The sequence below is a fragment of the Alosa pseudoharengus genome, unplaced genomic scaffold, assembly GCF_046254945.1.
Source record: "Alosa pseudoharengus isolate Yale_2024_CS ecotype anadromous, Long Island Sound unplaced genomic scaffold, YU_APseudo_1.1 YU_APseudo_1.1_scf_7, whole genome shotgun sequence".
Classification (NCBI taxonomy): domain Eukaryota; kingdom Metazoa; phylum Chordata; class Actinopteri; order Clupeiformes; family Clupeidae; genus Alosa; species Alosa pseudoharengus.
This window is the reverse complement of record NW_027468859.1, coordinates 13,349,186-13,371,712: the sequence shown is the minus strand read 5'-3', so window position 1 is coordinate 13,371,712 and position 22,527 is coordinate 13,349,186. Positions and strand designations below refer to the sequence as shown.

The window sequence follows — 22,527 nt, the reverse complement described above, 5'->3', positions numbered from 1 at the left end:
CTGGCTGGCGGTGTGTGTGTGTGTGTGTGTGTGTGTCTGTGTGTGTCTGTGTGTGTCTGTGTGTGTGTGTGTCTGTGTGTGTGTGTCAGTGTGTGTGAAGGAGGAAGAGAGAGAGAGTGTGTGTGTGCCAGTGTATGCTTCTGCATGCGGTGTTTTGAAAGTGCAAGCCTGTATCACATATCTTCTTTTAGCATCACCCAGTTGAGGAAGAAACAGTTGGAAATCCAATACAAACAAAACCCACATGAACCCATAAACTAAATAACGTTTGGCCTTGCTAAGTAACTAACTGGTGCATTCACAGTTTATGCTCTGTCTACTATCAGTGTTGCCATGGTACAGGCGGAAACATCGTGTTTACAGGACCTGAGTTTGATCAGAATTTGTATACCCAGTACATATTTTGTTTACCGAATTGTTCATCCTTGAATTTTATCACCCTTGTCAAATACTGTTATCAGTGTCACCTTTTAGTTTCAGGGACTGCAGCAACAAAACTAACCAAGCAAGGGTGAAATCCTGGACCTCTCTCGGGATGTCTGTGGGCACTTTGCATGAGTCTTTCACATCTATGCAAAAGGCCTGATGTGGACCAGCTTCCTCAAGGCGATGGATGATACACAGGAGCAACTTTGTTGAAATATTTCTGGACACATGACCGGTTCCTAGTGTTCTGATTTGTTGATCACATCAAGCTGTGTGATGATTTAAAGTTTTCTAGGTACAAATGTATTGCCCAGTATCAAAAGAGAAGAGCCAAGACAACATAACTCACCAACAGGCCCGATAGTTGCTTACCTTTAGTCCTGGGAAATCACTCTCCTCATGCTTAACTGCATGGGGAAATGAGGGCATCCCAGAAAGGCCTGCTGAGACTATAACCGCATACAGAGCATAGCAAACCCCCTTTGGCACAAAAGTGCTTTATTCTAAGCAAAAGCCTTTGCTTCTGAATACGGCCAAGGGGGTCGTCATTGAACAAAGCTGTCTGTTTGAAGAAACTAGAGCCAAAGTCATTTGCAAAATATATTCCAGTTATGTATTCCAATGTATTGTGCCAGTAGCCTGTCATGTCTGTCCATACAAACCTATCAAGATGCTTGAGTGCCTCAGATCAGAGACAGTCGTGAAAAAAATGCTGTTTCATTCCAGTAGAGTTTCTCCTTCCTTCCAAGCCCTTTACTTTGGCTTTTCCTGACGTCTGTTTTATTTCTGATACTCAATAATCATGAGAAATTGGATGATGGGTTGAGATGGAATTGACTGGTTTTAATCGTTGGAAGTCGTGACCTGTGATATGGCTACTGAGAGGTATATAAGTGCACGTTTGAAAGCAGACCAGCAACCAGAAATTACTGGAAGGTTTGGCTCAGACACATGGTTGGGAGAACGAAGCAATTGGAAAAATATAATGTCCGCAACACTGCTTTGACTCCCAATTATTTAATGCAACGTTTCGACCCTGCTGGGTCTTCTTCAGGCAAATGGTGGGAGAACGAAGCAAACATTTTTTTTTAGTCCTGAGAATCCAGTGTGCCAGTCAGGAAATGCTCTGCCCATCACCGATTGTTGTGGGTGAATCAGCAGACTTTACTTAACCCCAAGTTGTTTTTTTCTAAACGTCTCCCAAAGAGCATTTGTATGTCCTCAGTGTTATTTCATCTCCTTTTTCTGGTGTCTTCTCTGACCTCTTCAGGAGTGGGAGTGGACGAAGAGAAGGGAGTGTTAATGACCTGACAGGTTTGCTATGCAGTTCATATTGAGTAGAGGACATAACTGCAAGACATCACAACAGTGTTCTCAGCACATCTTTGTCTTATAGTGATGACCCCTAACTTGAACAGAGGTCATTACAGACACGGATAACTATACAATTAATGAGGAATTATTGAGAATTTAATTGCAGTGCTGACATACCACATAAGCAGGGACCTGAATGGGAAATATGATGAGAATTATCGAGCTTAGCTCAGGAAGAACAAACAACTCCATGAGGAATTACAGCTCGCCTTGCAGAAACCCCCGGATTCTTGCAGGCGTAGGGAATGTACCCCCGGGTCCACTGTGTGAGGCAACGTCAGGACGAGGAGTGAGTTTTTACAAAGATTGTGCAAGGCTCACATCTCCCCATTTCATGAAATGAGCTCTCTACGTTCCGGTGCGGGGGGAAAAAAACTTGACTGCGCTATTTGCATGCCCGAGGTCTGATCACTGCGCACCCAAGAAATCCACTCTAGGCATGTTGCTCTTCAGCTCTGACAGCTGGTCAAATAAACCAAATCAAAAGGCTCACCAGTATCCTGCCCGTCATCCCGACCATATCAATAAGCACGTTTTGATGGTGGTATTACATTGGAATTTTGTTTATACCCGAAGTTTCTATTTACTTCAAACTTTGGTATTTGTTATCTAGGTAAATCAAGTTACGAAACGATTTGACCTGAGGTGAACCTCATCTCGGTTCAAGCCGAATGCAACAAAGTAATTTTCCCTGGTTCTGTTTTTACGACAGAGGAAAATGTCCAAGCTACAAACTTAATTTTTCCTCATCAGCAGAATCGCCTCCAGCCATCTTTTCCCTTGATATTCATCAGCATTAGCCTTTATATCTATAGCAGGCGCTGTTTATTTCTCGGCTAACATGAAGATAGGCTTTATGACTGGAGGTGTTTTGGCCCCGGCTGCGAAACACACAAGAGCGTAATCATCCCACAGCGTCAGCCATGCGGCGCACTGTCTCTCTCTGTGTTTCTCTGCAAGTGGAAAACCACTTCTACGAGCGCCGGCCGGCTCCCCCATCCCCCTAGGCTTTCCGAGGAGAGTGGGTCTGTTATTCCACTCAAGTTTGCGCGTTTGTTAGTTTTAGGCACAGTCCAGAAGGCATACCTCTTTACCCACTTACCCCCGAATGCTGACATCATACCAGTGGCACCTTCTAACACCGTACGTCAGGACATTGCTACTTTTGGCTTTTGTCGACCGATGAAAAAATTACTATCATGTTCTCTGTGCAATTTGTTTTACTTTGTTCAAGTGAGCGTTTGTCATGATGGTTGTGTGATCAGTGAATCACGTTCTTGAACATTCTCACAGTTTGCGTGAGCACTTAGTGGTGGTGAGTAGACCTCTGCTTGACCTCAAGCCCAAATCTATTCAGATATGACCAAGCACAGTGCGTCCATCCTGACAGATCCTCTACAAACTTCAAACTAATGCAAAATGAAGCATTCTCTGATACTCCAGAAGTTTTCTACTCTTTCCAATAAACGTTATCTGCTGATCTTCACCACTGCCTTCCTCTTTGCGGATCAGTATTACTCAGCCCCATATACTAAACCAACATCCGCGTGTCTAGTTTTCCCATATGTTTCACCACCACGTCCCAGCCGCCATCATGCGGCAAGCCATTACAAACCAGTGAGTCACATCCTATGCTTAGATCTCAGTCAGTGTAAACTGAGCTCTTTGAGAACATGACTAGATAAGTGGCGAGTGACGCAGGCAGAAGCCTTTCCTCATGAATGGGACGTTTATCTGTGAGTGTGTGCGGAGCCTGGCGTGGCCCCGCTAATACATGCCACCCATGGTGGATGGAATGGGAATGTCCATGGCGGCGTGCCCATGCATTAAGAAGGAAGGATGACAACAAGTGATGAGAGGAAGGACAGAGCGAGGGCAGAGAGGGGTGCGAAAGGTGAAGAGTGGGGAAAGAGAGAGGGAGATAGAGGAGGGGAGGGGGGGAAAAGAGAGAAGGGAGAAGGGAAGGGTAAGAGAGGGATGGAGGTAGAGAGAAAGAAGAGGGGGGGGAAAGAGAGGGAAGGAGAGAGGGGTAGAACAGAGAGAGCACACTTGGCCATGTGGAGGTTGCTAAAGTAGGTAAATGGATTAGGGCAGATTAGGAGCACTGCATAGAGGTGAATGAATGCTGCCCCTCCCTCCCTCTGCAGATCTCTTGGGCTGTTCCAGTAGATCGCTCAGATGGCTCCAGTACATGTTGCTCATCCTGTTTTTATAGATCCTTCCGATTAGGGATCGGAATAAACGTTATTCCAATTAGTGTGTGCCCATTAACAGAATGGACAGTGTGATAATCTACCTCTGTTAGAGTAGATTGCTTTTTCGCTTTGAGCTGATCTCCCAAGTATTTTCTTCAGTTGATCCAAATATTTGGCTCTGTGTATCACAGCTTGTGGTTGGGCCTTTAAATAGAGCTTTTTGGGAGCAGATCCCTGTTGTGGTCTGAATCATTCACACTGCTTGGTTACATCTCTCAAGTCCGATTCAGCCGATCTCATAACTCTGTTTCCCACGCGTTCGTTGCCCAACTGAATGGCACGGGTGGTCCTGAGTGTGGGTGTATAATGGTGTGTAATAACCCCCCTACCCCTCCTCCACCCCCTCCTCCCACGGGCACTTCTCAGAGAGAGAGAGAGAGAGAGAGAGAGAGAGAGAGAGAGAGAGAGAGAGAGAGAGAGAGAGAGAGAGAGAGCGAGAGATCCTCTGTGGTGAGTTTAGACTCAGAATAGCCTCCTCCCGAGAGCGTAATCACACATGACTCTGCCATGCCCATTGTTTTCTTTGACTCAGTCCTAATGTTTGGTCTGGACCGCGGGAGCCGCGACTCTCGGGGTTGCCCTCGAGGTCAGCGTAAGTGAGCGGTTTCTGTGTCGTTTCGGTGCCTCTATGGTGGAGCGCATTGGCTTCTGCTGCTCTGCCACCAGGCATTCTCAACCCGCAGATTTGATTTGCATTAACGGCCCTCGCATCAAATCGCACAAGGCTCTAAGTACTCGCCATGTTGAGTTCACGAGAGCCGGAGATCCATGCATTGTTATTACCTTCCGGCTCGTGTTCAGGAGCAAATTGGTAAATGCCTCAGTGGGCAAATTCATGAATGTCATAAAAGGTTCAGCAAGAGTCCATTCTGTTTTTGAACAGAATAATTTGCTGTTCTAGAAAGCCATTCATGGGTAATGAGCCCTCATTGCCAGATTCAGTGTCTTCTGTGTTTGTGTGTGTGTGTGTGTTCCAAACTTTGTTTGTGTTAGTGACGACAATATCTCTGTGTGTAGATGCGTGTGTGTGTGTTAGTGGTGCGTGTGTGTGTCAGCAGGAGGGAGCTGTCACTAATTGGATAGAAGTTCTCCGCCAAGTTACTGCCAAGGGTGGGGGTTGGGTGGTGGTGGCGGTGAGTGTGTATGTCTGTGGGGAGGCATTTCAGAGCGAAGCTCTACAGGTGGAAGCGCCTCACAGTCTGTGTGTGTGGGCGTCTGGGCTACGAGAAACTCAAAGGGCTGAGAGTCACCTTTACCTTCTCCAACAACAAAACCCCGAAACCTCCAAAACCACCAGGATTTCTGGCATACCTGAGCGTGTGTGTGTATATACAGCAGAACTCTCCATCCAGAGCAAAACAAAGGCGCATGAAGGTACGGACAATGCGTGCTGTGTAATCTTCTAAATGTAAGGTCAAGCTGTGGTTGGACCCGGTCATGGCTTTGATTATTATTCTTCAGCCTTGATTGTGTGAAGATGGAGTGTTTTGACTGTGTCTTTTCAAAGGTTGCACCTTCGATGAATGCTTTCACCTCTCCCTGTTGTTGTCTTGGTGTTGTTTTCCTTTTTGAGGACCTGCGTCAGGTAGCAGGACCGTGTTATTAAGCTTAATCTGAGAAGAAAGCAATTGTTTGCCTCAGAAATCGAGAGATGGAGAATTCTAGGTATTTGAATTAGATATGTATTTATGGCTTTCTTTCTACTTTGTTTATGGTTCAAGACCAAATCTGTAGTTATTCTCCATTATAGTCATTGTGCAATGGTTTGCATTTCATTGGGGAATGTAGGGGTCTTTTTTTAGGCACAATGCGATCCCTGTTTTGGTGAGCAACAATGGTGCTTCTCAGTCAAGCTGGCAGCACCCATCTGCAACACTGAGCGGGTCTGATCAGGCATTCATGACAAAAGTCACATCCAGTGTTGACACTGACCTTGACTGTATGTTATCATCAAAAACGAAGTGTGTCGTTTCTCGTCTCTGAGTGCATGCCACAGACCTTGGCATTGAATGTTGCTGCATGGGCATTTGTGTTTTTTTTTTTGTCTCTGGAAATGGTCGTCCACTCAAGCAGTCGTTAGCGAGGCACTTTCCCTGGTTAAGTGGCTTAGGTGATGTCACATGCTCCAGGGCTCCAAGTAGCTGCTTATCAGCAGGGGAGGTCTGCTTCCAAAACCCGCAGCGCTCCACTTACATAACAAGACTCCTGTCTTCTCAGCATCCCTCCTTCACTTGCCCCGACGGTGCTTTTTATAGTGTTCTCCAGATTTTCAATCAAATTGCTATTTAATTACATTCCCAAGAGTGTAACAGAAATTGAGAAAATGAAATAATAGAATCACCATTTTGCCTAAGGCTGGGGCAGATTTAGATATTGTTTTAGTTCCATTCATGCATTCATATCTGTTGGCTGATATGACCAGCATTGGTGTTTGCACTTTGTGGCTAACTGCAGCTAGCAGCTGGGATGCTTCCAGACCTCTCCTTTGCAGGACTTGAGTTTGTGTGAAAAGGAGATCAAATGGCAGATGCTGCTGTGCCATGTTTGTTTTTCCAATGCAGCTCTCACAGGTCTAAACCTACAGGTCCACCCCGAGGCCATGTGCATCCTCCAGTGTGTGTGTGTGTGTGTGTGTGTGTGTGTGTGTGTGTGTGTGTGTGTGTGTGTGTGTGCTACTGTTACCAAAACAGGCGATTATCCTTAATAGCCTTAGCAACTGAATTTAGCCTTACCACAGGTGATGTGTTTTTCCTTTCTAATGGCTTTGATTTCATTAGCAAGTGCAGGCCACAGCGTGTGCCCCTTGGCTGCCACTTGGCTCTCAGTCTGCATCCAATAGCCTCACTTGCTTCTTGCAATGCTTTATGGGAGCATGAAAATGATTTAAGCGTCTCCGCTGCTCCCAGAAACGTTTAGGGCCAGCTTTGATGTCTGCCTGGATGAAGGTTTAATGGCAGAGTGTGGACGCCTGATGTCTTGACTGAACACTCCCCCTTTTATGCTATCAATCAGTTTGTGTTATTCACCCAAAAACACTGTCAGAGTAATGGCTCAAGAATACACACATATTATAGTATCCCCAGATCTTGTTCTGTGTTGGTGCGATGAGCTGGTTTGGGTGACTGTTAGTGTAAAGAGTTGAGGGTCTGAGGTGGAACAGGGTCCAAATACTCAACTTTTCTCCTTAAGTCATTTTCGATGACCTACAAAAATCTTTATCTAATGCATCTTTGGAAATGGAGTTATATTAGCGGGAGACATTTAAAGCCATATTTAGAATGCACTTTTAGCATAATGTTCTAGGTGCATTTTACAAATATGATGTAATCCCAGTGACAAACTTACTTGATGCTGAGAATTCTATGCAAGAGCTTGTTCTTTGAGTGTTTGACTTAACATGGTCTGAAGGTTACTTTCAGCTGAGTAAGGCAGAGGGGGTAGAAGATTGTATTACTGCGCAGGTTGATTTGCAAGTACACCAGATGGACCGGTCAGCTGGAGGTGTACTGGTGGCTGGAAAGGGCATATGGCCGTGAATCAAAGGTTTTAATTTAATTTGTATGCATCAAGAGTGGTTCTGATTCCATTCACAGACTGGCCCATAACAAACACACAAATCATATCGTCATTCCAAAAGTTACGTTTGTTTTTCAACCTAAAGAAGGCCTTTTTTTACTCTTGACAAACGGTTATGTCAGATCTGAAGAGATGAACGAGGTTTTCACATGCGATTAAGTTGCATTGTATAACAATGGGCAATGCTCTATTATGACAATGGTAGTCTTAATAGTTATAATATCATAACAGCAGTTCTTATGGATTATCATGAGTCATGTCAAGTGCATGTGTGTGTATGTCTATTGAAGAATGGGATGAGTATTAACACCATTAATCCTAAAGCGTCACCATTGCATGCAAAGAATGAATCCCTTTGCCCAACACACACACACACACACACACACACACACACACACACACAGACAGACACACACAGACATCTGTTCATCTCAGTGGCTGGTGATACAAGTGTTACACCTCATCACTGCGGGCAAGGTGAAGATCAGCATCCAAGCACATCCAGCCAAGTCCACATTCTCCTCCATCTTCATGTCCCGTAAGCCACCGTCGGGGTGAAGACAAGCTAACATAGCACTCATGTCACCTTGGAAGTGGATGCTAAACAGCCCTGTCCTCAGTTGTGATATATTTGTGGTGGGGTTTATAGCCTGTGATCATCTCGGCCTTAAAGCAGTGGGCCTAAATCTGTTAGTGGGTAGAGCTAATCTGGCCAGAACTCCCAATTCAGCCATACTGTCAGCCTCTATATAAAACCTCTGTGCGTTAGTTTATAAAAGTAGTGTATAAATCAGATTTACTTGGTCAAGTACATGAATAGACTCACATTCCATTCTCCCTCTGTTTGTGTAACTCTAACACTTTGACTCTCTCTCTCTCTCTCTCTCTCTCTCACACACTCTCTTTCTCTCTCTCTCACTCTCTCTCTCTCTCACTCTCTCTCTCTCTCGTTCTCTGCTTCTACCATATTAGTAAAGATTTAGAGTTGTGCTCTTGCATAGTGAAAGGACAGGGCAGCTTTGTGGTTATTGTTTTGTGCGACGCCTGCATGGTTATTAAAACCATCCATCACAAGAAGATACGATCGCCAAGAATCCCTTGGTGATTTATTGTGCTTCTAAAATGAGCAGCCCCATTTCTCATAATAACATGTTAATGTAAGGTAAATGGACTTTGGCATCAGAAGCATGTATGAAATATATTTAGTGTTGTCCATAAAACATTCTTTAAATGGCCAGCTGAATTTAAGAGTGCCTTCTCCTTTATACTGCCTTTGTCAACTGGGAAGCTATAGGCTATATGAGTGTACTGGTGTGGCCTATGTCTGCAGTCTACATCTACAGTTCTTTAGTGGATGTGAAGAAGTGGATGTGAAGAATCTGGGAGCTCGGGGAAGTAATTGGATATTATACTTATACATATTATTTTGTCTGATGTTAGTGGATGTTAGTGGATTTTACAGGAGTGAGTGTTCACTCAGAATAGAACCTTAACTTGATGATGACCTTGACTTGTGCCCCAAGGTGGAGCTGTGTGGTTTGAGCCTTGATCCTAATGCTAGGTGTGATTTAAGATTTTGAGCCCGCTTATAGATCAGGCATCTTTCAGCCCTGAGAAGGGACGAATTACATGTGTATGTAATGGAAAAATAGCTGGAAGGGCAGGGGCAAGGCAGGGGCAAGGCAGGGGTTTCATCAACTAGTTGTTTATTAAAATCACTAGTCTGTGCTGTTTGCAGTAGTGAACTAGTCGTGAACAAAATGGCTAAAGACTAAACGGGCTAGACATTCCCATGTTTGGAAGTATTTCATGAAAATGAAATCTGTTCCACTGTGTTCAGCTGTATTAAAGTACTATAAGAACATGTCTGCTACAGATAACCATCTAAAGATGGAACATCCCCCTACTAACAGCTAACACTAGAGGCAATTTTAGGATCAGCACTAAATAATGACTAGTTGACAGCTATTATGAAAAGCTGATCAGCTAGTAAAAATCAGTAGGACTTTGTGAAAGCCCCCATCAGGGGCAGGATCAGCTGGAGGGTCTGGGCTGGTGGTGGGCAGGAGGAAGCGGAGGCCTGGGGAGGTTAAGGGGAAGGGCAGCAGGGCAGAGACCAGGGCAGGAGGGGAAGGGCTGGGAAAGGCAGGAAGTCTGGGGGTCTCTCCGAGGCAGCAGACTTGTGCTTCAGTCCGGCTCCTCCGCCTCATGCCAGGAATTCCAAGAATTAAAAGGCTACAGTAAGAGAGTTTGATGCAATCTCTCTGGAATGCTAGACATTCCGCCTAATGTCCCCCCCCCAACCCCTCAAACCCAGCACCCTGAAAGCACCCCCCACCCCCTTCCATCCCCCCAGTCTAGGATTAAGGAAATATTCTCTGAGCTTCTTGTATGTGAGAAGTTAATCTCATATAATTTCTGACCTGTAGCGCTCCCCCAACACTCCCCCCCCCCCCCAAACACTCAAACATACCATGGTGTTTAGCATTAGCCAAGAACCACATCATAGGAATGTCTATGTCATCTCTCCAGATTGTCCACGGCTGAGAGAGGAAGGATAGGATATGGAAGATGACACCTCTAGAATGTGCCTTTGAGCTATTCTCTTTTTTTTTCTTCTCTTGGCTGATCGCCACCCTGGGACATTCTTTAGGCACATTTAATCCTGTCATGTAACGTTAATACATAGGCCTGCCTGCCACACACACTGTACTGAGGGACAGTCTAGTGTTTCACTTACAACATTCCAGAATGTTTGATTAACATTGCAAATGTTGTACCAAACATGAGCTATACCTCCAAAGCAGGCATTCACCGGTTTGATCTGCAAAAGGGAATATAATGCTATCTGAATTATATGTGATGCTTCCATGCTTATAAGCTGTTCATTGGATATTTCTTCTGACACTTGAGTTAGTCTCTGAGATCTCACTACTCTGTCCATATAGACTGTAATATTTGCTAATTGTTGATATAGATTTCTTTCCATTGAGTCAATGGGGATATTATTTTCAGGCTAGCCCTATGGTTTGCCTCTAATGCCTCAACTAGTCGTGAACAAAATGGCTAAAGACTAAACGGGCTAGACATTCCAATGTTTGGATGTATTTCATGAAAATGAGATCTGTTCCACTGTGTTCAGCTGTATTAAAGTACTATAAGAACACGTCTGCTACAGATAACCATCTAAAGATTGAACATCCCCCTACTAACAGCTAACACTAGCGGCAATGTTAGCATCAGCACTGTACCTTAAATAATGACTAGTTGACAGCTATTATGAAAAGCTGATCAGCTAGTAAAAATCAGTAAAAAGTAATCAGTCATTTCTTCTGATGCTTGAGTTAGTCTCTGTCCTTAAAGACTGTAATTTTTGCTAATTGTTTACATAGATCTCTTCCCATTGAGTCAATGGGGATATTGTTTTCCGGATAGCCCCATGGTTTCCCAGGACTGTATCAGTCCTAAGATTATCCCTGTGATTCAGTTATCAGACCCTCTTTAGGGGTTTCACATGTTTTATATCATTGGCTGTTAAAAAACAAAAATAAAAACAGTCAAAAAAAATAGTTTCCCAGGGCATCGTTTGGCAGCCCAGATCCTTTAAAAAGATGCCCACTACATATGGTGGTAGTGGTTTTGATGGATGTTGTGTACAAATGTGCATAGTGATGAGAGTGTGTGTGTGTGTGTGTGTGTGTGTGTGTGTGTGTGTGTGTGTGTGTGTGTGTGTGTGTGTGTGTGTGTGTGTGTGTGTGTGTGTGTGTGTGTGTGTGTGTGTGTGTGTGTGTGTGTGTGTGTGTGTGTGTGTGTGTGTGTGTGTGTGTGTGTGTCTGTGCAAAAGCATGTTCGTGTGTATGTGTCTGTGAAGCAATGCATCGTTACACAGTTGTTTACTTGCCCTGACCTCACTTGCCCTGTCTCTCTTTCTATCCCTCTCTCTTTTTTTTCTTTTCTTTTCTCTCTGTCTGTCTGTCTCTCTCTCTCTCTCTCTCCCTCTCTCTCTAAAGTGCCTGGCTCTTGTTTACCCTGGGTCTGCCTGAGAGCACAGTAAACACTCACCTCGGCCCATTCGCCCGAGTAATGGCTGACGAGCGTAATCTGCACGCCTCACTCCCACACCATCTGAGGCCGTAATCCTGTGTAGTCCCCTCTCAGCCAACCCAATTAGCACTCAAAAAGAGAGCATCTGCTTCAATATGTCTCTGAAGGCCTTTTACACCACACCCCTGGATTATGCATCCAAAATATATATCGGCATGAGAAATCTGAAATCTGCCTACCCCCCCCCCCCCTTTTCCATTTTCTCCAAGTTTTTAAAGATGATGTGTTCAGCTGCAATGGGATGTCATTATGGAAAGTTGTGTGTTGTTTTGAAATGAAATGTTAATTTGATAATCTCCCTAATTTAATCTGTATTCATTTGCACACACTGAGACACACAGGCCAACACCATAAGCAGCATATCTGAGCTGTGACCGGTGCTCTCCTGTTTAGTTTAATACTGTTTCTGCTCAAGTGCCTCCATTTGTTTTCTGACCAAAGAGGGAATGAGAAAATGAAACTCAAAGTGGAAAAATTTTATAAAGCCCCTAACAGATTAATGTAACATTGGTGGCCCATTGTGCAGTGTTGCATTGTTTGAAACTACAATAACAGTTGGGATGGTTGGAATGTTTTATTGCAGTCCTCATACACGGAGCACAGAGAGCACCACATTTGTGTACAGATTCTGAAATGCTGTCCACTTGAGGCCGCTCATGGGTGCCCCAGGTCATTATGGTCATTTGTTTATTGCGAGCAACAGGCCGCATCAGGTCAGGACTTTGTCAGGGAAGAAACTAGGGAGTAGGGATTCTACTGTATATGAACCATTCCTACAGCCGACCTTCCTACAGTGCTTGTAGCACTTTTACTAATCACGTTATTTATCCAACAGCATGGTTACAAAAAATACAACAGAACCATTTCTTGATTTGAGGTCTGGTCCAATGTTGAAGTCTACCACACTACTCTGGGTCTTGACGTAGCCCAGCTCCGTGCAGCAGTGAGCTGTGGACCCTTCATTGCTTCAGTGACCTCCCCTCCCCCCCAGTCACCCACACAGCCTAGACGCCGTTTCTGCCCTCCCAAACCCCTGGCACGTTCAAAAGAGCGCTTAAGGTCACTGGTGCAAGTGGGCTTCAAACCAGCGGACACCGCAAGGAAAGGTTACCATGCCCGCCCGGTCGGCCTTTGATGTGGAATGTGCCCACAACTCGAATCCATAAAGATCACCCTCGGCACCCATCCGTGGCTGTGTTGACAGAGGGCTATTTAAGTCTGTGTGTGTTTGAATATTTTAAGAGCCCGGCATGCTGCAAAGCACCCAGAGTTTTAAAAAAATGCAACCGTTTTAGCTGATTACTGATAACAGTTACTAGTTTCTTGTCATTAAATTGGCATTAGGGATATTCAGCAGAGTGTACATGCCAAACAGCAAAGACCAAGGAATCTGTAGAGGTGTACCATTACGCACAACTAATAATATTAAACAGGACTGATTATGTTAGGTAACCTTATACTTAATTACCAGGCAGGATTATAACTGTGGAATGATTGACAGGGTAATATATTAAGGGTCCTTTGCTCTGGGGAACAGTGTACTGTACACAGAGTGGTCATTTTAGACTCACTGCCCTTTGTGTCCTGTGTTGTGCAGTATAAAGTGGCATTATTGTGAACACATACTTTTACTCAGTGTACCTCCAGCTGAGCAGGCTTAAGAGTACCTCTGGCATTGGAATGAATGATAGAGAAGATTAAGTGGAGGGAGAGAACTGTTTTAGATAGAGGAGAGGAGAGGAGGGGCAAAGGGAGTGTTGATGAAATATTGGCCAACGGTGAATAGAAGAGATGACCACACAGCGTGTGCATTCTTACGATCTTACTCGGACTTTAAGGTCTTCCTCCTTCTGCCTTTTTAAACATTTTGTTCCTCCCTCCTGATAAGAGGGGGCGTGCCCCTGTGTTTACACACTCTTGTGTGTGTCGGGATTGGACCGGGAGCAACCAACGGCTCACTTGACCTCACAGTCAGTGTGTGTGTGTGTGTGTGAGTTTGTGCACATGGGTGTGTGTATACACGGCTAGGCTCAGTTTAAACTGGGCCAGTTGTTGGATAGGAGAGAGGAAGGTATTGATCTATGCAGAGGACCTCACTACTGTGCAGAGCTGCCAGATCCAACCTCTCCATTGATTGATTGATCAGTCGGACTGGAGGACTTCAGGTGATCGGATGGGCGATGGGCTCTCTCGGTGGCAGTAAGGAGCGGGGCTGGGGAGGGCTCCTGAGGCCCAGCCTGGACGTGTTAGCACTCAGGGTCCTCTGGGAGGAACGCGTGCTCCGGAGCGGGCTCAACCGCAGGGTGTCCCGTCTGCTGGGTGAGTGAGTGAGTGGGGGCCCCAAGCCTCCCTCCAACAGGTGTGTGTGGGGGGGGGGGCGGGGGGGGGTGGGCTGCAGAGGAAATGGATGGAGCTGTGTGTGTTGTCCAGAACAGGTGGGTGTGGATCTCGTCTGATGTGGTGAGTGACTAAGTGTGGCTGCTGCACCCTCATCCCTCAGGAGTTTCGGCTGAATGGACTACACCCGGCTTTCCGCAGAGCAGGTGCCTGAAGTTCCTCTGATGTGGTTCTGGATGTGGATGAGGGAAGGAGAGAAAGGGGCAGAGAGGGAGAGAGAGCGAGAGATAGAGAGATAAGGTGGTGCAAGATTTTGGAATGCCATGAGCCACTCGGGTATCCCTTTCACTGAGGGAAAAACGGATGTTGGCTCTGAGATTTATGTTCACCTCAGGCTTTTTCTTTTCAAGGTGAACACACACACACACACACACATACACACACACACACACAAAAACACACGAATGTCATTCATTTTGATTTGAAAACCATATTTTTTCTCCCACGCTCCGGGAGGTCATGGTTGGACGTTCTTTTTGACCGGGAGGAAGAAGAGAGGAAGCTCTGTGTAAACGTTTGCTCTAGTGCCTGGGACTGAGTCAGAGAAAATTAGAGGGAGAGAGAGGGGGAGAGAGAAAAAGAGTCACTCATTTCACCTATGCTCGACACCACACCTGTGGATATGTACACCCTGCTCATTCAATGATGAGTCACCAAGAACCGTTAGCGTAGCGCTGACTGTGTCTCTCCAACATGAGTAAGTCTCCTCACTGGAAAGGAAGCTCTGTTGCAATATTCCTGTGACATCATAGAAATACATTCTCAACCAGGTCCGATTTTCTGAAAAATGTAACACTTTTGAGATACTAACTTGGAGGAAACAAAAACTATAGTATACTTTAATGTTAGTGATCTTGATTACTAAGTGGCAGTTATGATGGGCATGGGAGAGGAGGATTGTCACTCACCCTTCATGACGAACTTGACTGAACTCGACTGGTTCCAGGCTTTAGCCACAGCGATTTTGTTTCTGTACAGCAACGTTGGTTTCTTAAACTGAGGTTTACAAACGTTACTTGCAAGTACAGGCACTCAAATGTGGCTTATGGTCGGTGATTCAGCACGCTGTGCTGATGAAGGCCAACCGGTTGCTCCACTAAACCCCAGCCCGTGGTGTGTAAACACAGGGCTTTAAACATCAGAAGAGCATCGGCTTTGTGAAACGGATGGCTCGGTTGGGGATGGTGGGGGTGGTAGGCGGTGGAATGGGCACCATGGTGGCCTTTCACTAGCGGATCTTCCGTCACATGCGGTCCTGTACTCGTCTGTTTCATCTGCGCTGTCCGATGCAAGCGGTGATTTATTCGCAATCGTTATAATCCCCGTTTACAGCCGTGGCCCTCTGGCTAGTGTAGCCTGAAAGTGCAGCAGGGGCTGTAGAAGTGCAGACAGAGGGGAGAGCAGAGGGAAAAACACAGAAGATGTCTAAGGGGGGGCTCCAGAGGATGGAGGCCTCTTCCTGGGTGAAGAGACGTCTCAGTCGGGGAGGGCTGCAGATAATGTGGGTTAATGTCGGGTCTCCCCAGGCACGTCTGGATGCAGAGGCCCCTGAGGGAGTGTGGAGATAGGGGCTAACAGTGCTTTGGGCGATTAGATATATAGGCAGTGGTGGTACTTCAATACCAAGAACAAGCTACATTCATGTTTGCTTTTGTAGATAAAGTTATGGCATGTACCATAACTCTTACAAGTACCACATAAAATGTGGACAAGCATGAAGTTAATCTGGGTGTATGTGTCTATGTTGGTACCTAACCTAAGTGTATGGATTTATTTATCAGTGTATTGTACGTGGTTTTGTTCACTGTGTGTATATGCATGTAGGTTTGTGTGTGTGTGTGTGAGTGTCAGATTTGTCTGTCCCGCCAACCGCTCTAGATGTTAAAGTCCAATGTCCACGCACAGGGGAGGGGCTGACGGGAGATGCCGGCCGGTTTGAAAATGTTTTCTTTTGAAATGCACCCTGGGGGATTTCAAGTGGACGGAGGGGGAAGTGGTAAAGGAGGATGGATTTGGAGACGGATGCCAGGGTGCAAGAGCTAGAGGTGGAGAGGAGGGGGTGGAGGGGGTGGATTGTCCTACAAACGACTAGATTCCACCCCCACCCCCCCGCCCTCCTCCGGTTCCACAGACCTTGAAGCGCTGTCTTTATGAGCCAAAAGATAAAGAGAAAAATCTCCCCTCTTTTGTGGCGGAATGACTACATCCCGCAGGGCTGGGAACGTGTATCAAATAAACTGTTGCCATAGCGCTTTTGCATAGCTCCTGTTCTTTTTTCTATTGGCTCTCGGCCAAGGAAATGTCTCATGCTTATTGCAGTGGAGTCATGTTGGTGATTTAGAGCAGTTCAGATATGACGTCAGTGTAAGTCATTGTCACATTCTCATTAGAAAGACAAATATATCTTATTTTACTTTTTAGAAATTTCTCTCCACAAATGGATATGGACATTGGGACAAGAGATGACCAGTGCTGGGCATGAGTCTTGCCAACTAACTGACTGTCTTCTGTGGTTTTCTGTGTTTAGATGGAATCAGAATAACCAGCTCAATTCTATGCCGAGTCGTAGATCTGAAACCAACGCAAGCCTGCCTAGTGGGTATGTCACCGGTGCAATCGGCCCAACTTGCACAAATCACGTGCCCCTTCGACAAATTCACGCTCCTGATCACATCAGTTACATCACAGCAATCCATAAAATGAACGGCATGCGCAATGATTTGCTTGAGGCAATGTGTACGGGTGCTCACACACACACACACTCGCACACAGACAAATGCACACACCAATCATTGCAAATGGATGATCACAGCAAATGCATGATCGCTGCATGTTCGGATGATTTAACACTAATTGTGTGAGTTAAGGAAAGGAGCACGGCTACACGCTGAACTCCCAAGAGCCAGTCGGATTCCTCCGAATGTGGGAACCCATCACTGTTGATAGACCTCACACAGCCACACACTCTCTCTCTCTCTGGAAAGAAATGTCTTAGGAATGGGCCAGTTTCATATTCCTTCATCAACACCCAATGTGTCCCATGTGGGTGAAGTGTGTGTGTGCGTGTGAGTGTGTGTGTGTGTGTGAGTGTGTGAGTGTGTGTGTGTGAAGTCTTATGGGAACTAGCGTCAGTGGCTCACACATCCACACATCAAGGCAAAGGAGCTCCTTACTTTGTTTGCCACTGGAGACTAAAGAAGGGGAAAGCTTCCATTGGATGTTTTTACAATGTGATTTATGTGACCAACTATATGTGTGTGTGTGTATGTGATTGTGCGTGCGTGGTGTATTTGTGTTTGTGTGTGTGGTGTATTTGTATTTGTGTGTGTGGGTGTCTGTCAGAGAGAGAATGTGTTGCATACACAAAAAGCCTTGTGAATGTTTGGCACCAATCACACCCTTTAGTCTTGTGTTATGGTCAGCCTACATTTTTTTTCACATGCAACGGAATGCACCAACTCAATTCATTGTGGCTACTTAGAGAATGGAACACTCAGAGTATAATGAACCCACAGCACTTTTCGGTTTTTTTATATAAAAAAAAAAAAAAAAACGTTTAGAGATATGAACTTTATCACATCTCAGTGTGTTTTCTTAGAGTTAAGACCGAGTCTAGTTGCTACTTGTTCTGCTGTAACGGCATAACGTATGTGCTCACATAACATCGTCCCTCATCAGGATGCGGGGGGGCACGCCCATGTGTAATCACAGCCCTGCTAAGACGGGCCTGGTAAAGCGTGCTGATGCCTGTCTGCTCTGTACCAGGGTGGCACCCAGAGGCTTGTGATTAGGCGTTTTCATTCTCCGCTGCCCCCTATATTCAAGTGTTATGTTAGGTTTTGTCATAATTGATGTTGCTAGGTTGAGGATGATGTATCTGTTTATTCAACAATAGTAATAGCAAACTTTAAAATCGTAAAGTTCAAGCATGTAATTTTACACTCATCCCCTAGATGAGACTTAATGTCAACTCAGGGATTTGTAAGCCTAATTTATGAAAGTACCCTGTGACTGTAGTGTAAAAACGAAACTTGTGTTTGATAGCATGGAAGCCAGCCCGAATTGAACCCCACCCACAAAATTTGAGGTTGGGAAATTTGGTCTAAACTTGTTCCATTGATGATGATGGGCAGATGACTAGTAGTGCCTAGTCATCGATGTCACCTGAGCGTGCTTCGCTTGATTTTGTTTACAACAAAAAGGCTGTCCCTAGAGAAGCTAGATGTTTAGATTTCGGTATTACAGGCATTTGTGAGAAGAAGGATGTTTTGGCTGTTCTCACAGGATTCACGGTAGGCTATTTTGTTGCTCTGATTGGTTAGGTCTATACAGTGCAGAGGTAATTTTTCCCCTGTATTTGTTGAAACGCCCCATAATCACGTCCCAGTCAGGCAGTACCAGACTCAAATTCTGAAAAGAATTGAGTATGGTTACATCAGGCTAAGTGTTTGAGTGAATTAACAGCATTTAACATTTAGCAGGGTTGTTAACTAGTGCTTGAGTGAATCAACAGCATTTAACTGTTGATACAGTGCAGTCTATGTTTATGATTAGTGAGTGTATGGACAGTGCTTGTTTGTGAATGGTGCACTGTTCGTGTGAATGAGTGGTGTTGGGGAAATGTGTTGATAAACAGTGAGTGTGGATGGTGTTTGTTTGTTTGTCACTTGTTGTGAGCAGTGGGTGTCTGTGGGATCCCTTAGTCCGGAGGCCAGGACAGTGGAGACCAGCTGTGGACAGTGTCACATCCCTCCACACACTTCCTCTTGTGTGGTGTTTTTTCTAGTTCATTCTTGCGGATGTTTTCAGTAATGTTCTCAGTAATGATACAGCCCACATTGTGTGTTTGTGTGTGTGGTGATTGTATTTGTATATTCACATGACTGACAGTCAGCATGTATGATTTGTCATAAGTGTGTGTGTGTGTGTGTTTACAGGTCAGCATGACAGTCAGCATGTACAGGTATATGATTTGTCATAAGTGTGAGTGTGTGTGTGTGTGTTGCTGTGCACGCTTGTATTTGTGTCATGTGTATCAGACAGATGTTTGTGTGCGTTTGTGTGTGTGTGTGTGGGTGTGTGTGTGTGTGTTTGTGTGTGTTGGGTGGTAGAAGACCTCTCTGCTCTGCTGTCGTGCCCTGCACTAATCCTGTTTCCCTGGGCTAATGCTGTGCTTACAGAATTGCGTGTGTCCAACACTTTATGAGATTTAAGTCCAGATGATACACATCACACACACACACAAACACACACACACACACACACACACACACGCACAGTCTGAATTCTTCCTGGCTTTGTCTCATTGTCATTGCGTTTCATAAAAACAAGCTCTGACACCATGAAAGTCATGATGTGATTGTGTAATTGTTAGATAACGTTAGAACGATTTCCTAGTGCCCACACTGTGTAGTTATGTCAACCAAGTCTAGTGCACTTTAAAAGTTATTTCAAAGCACTTTAAAAAAAGTAAAAAAAAACGAGGAGATATAATGGGTACACAACAACAGCTGACCACCACAGACCTGGCTGCTGTGAGTATTTCTGTTGACATGCGGTCTACACGTTATTGTTCCATTCAAGAATAGTATTTGTCCTCTGAATGATACGGTTTGCGTTCAGACATGACTGTCACCCCTTACAAAAGTCCCTTTGACAGTAGACCCATCACATCATGGCAGACAGCACTCAGTCATACCAGTGAATGTCTTTTGTGTATCGTGGACATGGTGGAGTTCATCTCTGGTGTTTTGGTGATCCTCGGCCTAATGCCCAGTCAATGCCCCAGTCTCGTCGCGGTGTGTGCTCTTGCTTTGCCGGGACTTATGTAAGAATCTGATTGCCTTGCCATTTATCCCAATTTAGTACAGGCATGTTTTAATAGGGTGTGACCTTGCTCGAGTGTCAGAACACGTTGGCCCTGGACTTCCTGCTGGAAAGATTAGTGAAGATATTGCCAGTGGTTAGCTTTAGGCTAGGGGCTCTATTGGGAAGTGTCCAATAGAGACGTGTGTGTGTGTGTGTGTACTTGTGTGTGTGTGTGTGTACTTGTGTGTGTGCGTGTACTTGTGTGTGTGTGTGTGTACTTGTGTGTGTGTGTGCATGCGCGTGTGCCATAGTGTCACTGTTGGTTACAAGGAAGTGTGAATGGCGTGCATGTGAGAATAAGGTGCATCAGGACCCAGTTGTTTACTCGACCACCTTCCTGATCACCCTGCCAAGACCAAACCTTGAAAGACCTGTTTCATCGGGGCCACCCTTGTTTGTGTGCTGTTTCCAGGAAACTCAAGGCTCTCTCTGTCAGCATATTGAACACTTGCTAGATTGGTGGCCAAACCTGGTGGTGGTGACGCAAGCTATTAATGTTATCATGGCATCTCTCATGGGCTGCTGTTACACAATGCCACAGAATGCTCAAACAGTGCTTTGAAAACCGGTTGGTAAAATGTTCATCACATTACAAAAGCAACAAGAACATATGGAGTTGTACAAATTCAATAGACATCTAAGGATACAGTCGATAAAGGATAATGTGAAATAAGCCATCATGAATGAGAGCTTTGAAGCACAAATCAACATTCCTCAGAAAATGTGGCCTACTGGTGTTTTGACTGACTTACTTACTTTAAGAAGAAAGGCCATTGTACTGCATGATCCTGCCTTTTGTCTTTAAGCATAAGATTAAACCAGACAATGCCACGAGAAAAAGGCCCAGTAAATTACGCTCTGGCAACGTTTGGCATTCCTGGGTTTATTCGGAGAGACAAGTTAAGTGTGCGGTATGCGCAGTGCATAGAAGGAGACCTGGTTGTGATGTACCGTGGCTGCGTGATTATTCTTACATCACTGATTTTTGCTTTCCCAGATGAATTGTGGACTTCTCTAGTGCTGACAGTTGTGTGTTGAATCAGGAGAATTCACCCAAGCGTCGGCCCAATGGCCCAAGAAAAATAAAATGTTAAATTACACTCTCTCCCCCTCTTTTCCCCTCTCTCTCTGGCTTTCTCCTTCTCCCCATTGCCTTCTTTCTCCCTTTTTTTCTGTCTTTCTTTCTTTCTTTCTTTCTTTCTTTCTTATCTCTTCTTATCTCTCTCTCTCTCCCCTTCTATCTCTCACTTTCTATATAATTCCGTGTGCATCTTTTTTTCTTTCTCCATTGACCTTGTTCCTTATCCTCTCTCCCTCCCTCTCTCTCTCTCTCTCTCTCTCTCTCTCTCTCTCTCTCTCTCTTTCTCACACACAGAGTCGCCTCGGCTGTCCACGGCTTCGGTCGGCAGCAATGAGCGCTCGTCCACGGCGACGCTGTCGGACTGCGGCGAGCCGGGTAGCGCGGGCCAGCGGCCGGTGAGCCTAGTGTCCACACTCTCGTCAGGCTCATCGGGCTCCTCCCGTGACGACAGCCCGCCCTGCGGCGGCGCGCCGCCGGACGTCGACCTCGACCTCTGCCCCCCCGAGCTGACCCCGGCCCAGCAGCAGTGCAACAACAACAACGCGGTCGCCGCGGCGGAAAATACCGAAGCAGGAGGAGGAGGGCCGCCGCTCTCGCCGTTCGCCGCCAAAGCCATGGCCCCCAATCCCAAGCTCACTTACCTGGACCGCGTTGTCATGGAGATCATCGAGACGGAACGCATGTATGTGAGGGACCTGCGGAGCATCGTGGAGGTGAGTAGTCATGGTGACCTTTTAGTCTTGACCCTTAACATCTAAGCAACCTGGAATTTTAGAGACTGGTTTTGGAGTGGAAAACACCTGGAAATTGATTAAAATATTTTTGGATTAAAATCAAATACCCCAGAAATATGTGAACTAAATCTCGGTGCATGTTCTGTGCAATATAACTGTGTCCATCTAGTGGTGGCTGGATTGCGCTTGTACATGCATGGGGTTGGGGTTGAATGATGCAGGCTACATAATGAACCCACCACAAGCAAGTGAGAAAGCTTAGGGCTGTTTCATAGTCTATGCAACCTACTCCAACATAGCTGTAAATGAAAGGGACAGGAAAGAGCCTTCCTTGCTGTGGTGAATCCTAGTGCTGAATCGACGTGGCGGCAATGGAGTAGTGATTGAGGTCAAATCAGATGAGAATGGAAATGGGACCCAGGTCATCAAGTTTGGAAGTCAGCGAAGCTAACTACTGTACCTCCAATGGTGTGGTCACAATGAGCGCGTCCTATTACTGGACTACTGATGTAGAACGTTAGCGTTAGCGACCATTAACTCCGTATCAATTGTCACGTCGATAATTAATCGACATGGATCTGTGTCTCAAAACATGGGTCCTTGAATTTGCAGGCCTGGGAAGTCCTTGAAACGTCTTTGAATTTGAAGAGTAGGTAGCCCTGTCAGTCACTCAAGGGTGGACTGCATTTAACCTGCGGAAGACAGTTAACCC

At 45.5% G+C, this 22,527-nt stretch overlaps 1 protein-coding gene across 3 annotated transcripts in view; it reads left to right on the top strand.

Annotated features, from left to right (window-relative positions):
* The window catches only part of LOC143110200 (pleckstrin homology domain-containing family G member 3-like), a 72,226-nt gene that overhangs the window by 20,913 nt on the left and 28,786 nt on the right, over nucleotides 1-22,527 (top strand). The window contains exons 1-2 of one of the 3 annotated variants that reach the window (XM_076273081.1): nucleotides 13,689-14,054; nucleotides 21,376-21,794. In XM_076273081.1, the coding sequence (XP_076129196.1) occupies nucleotides 13,916-14,054; nucleotides 21,376-21,794 (558 nt within the window). In that variant the 5' untranslated portion in view covers nucleotides 13,689-13,915. Of the gene's footprint in view, nucleotides 1-13,688; nucleotides 14,055-21,375; nucleotides 21,795-22,527 lie in introns of those variants that run through there. The other 2 variants (XM_076273084.1, XM_076273083.1) reach the window with 2 other exon arrangements.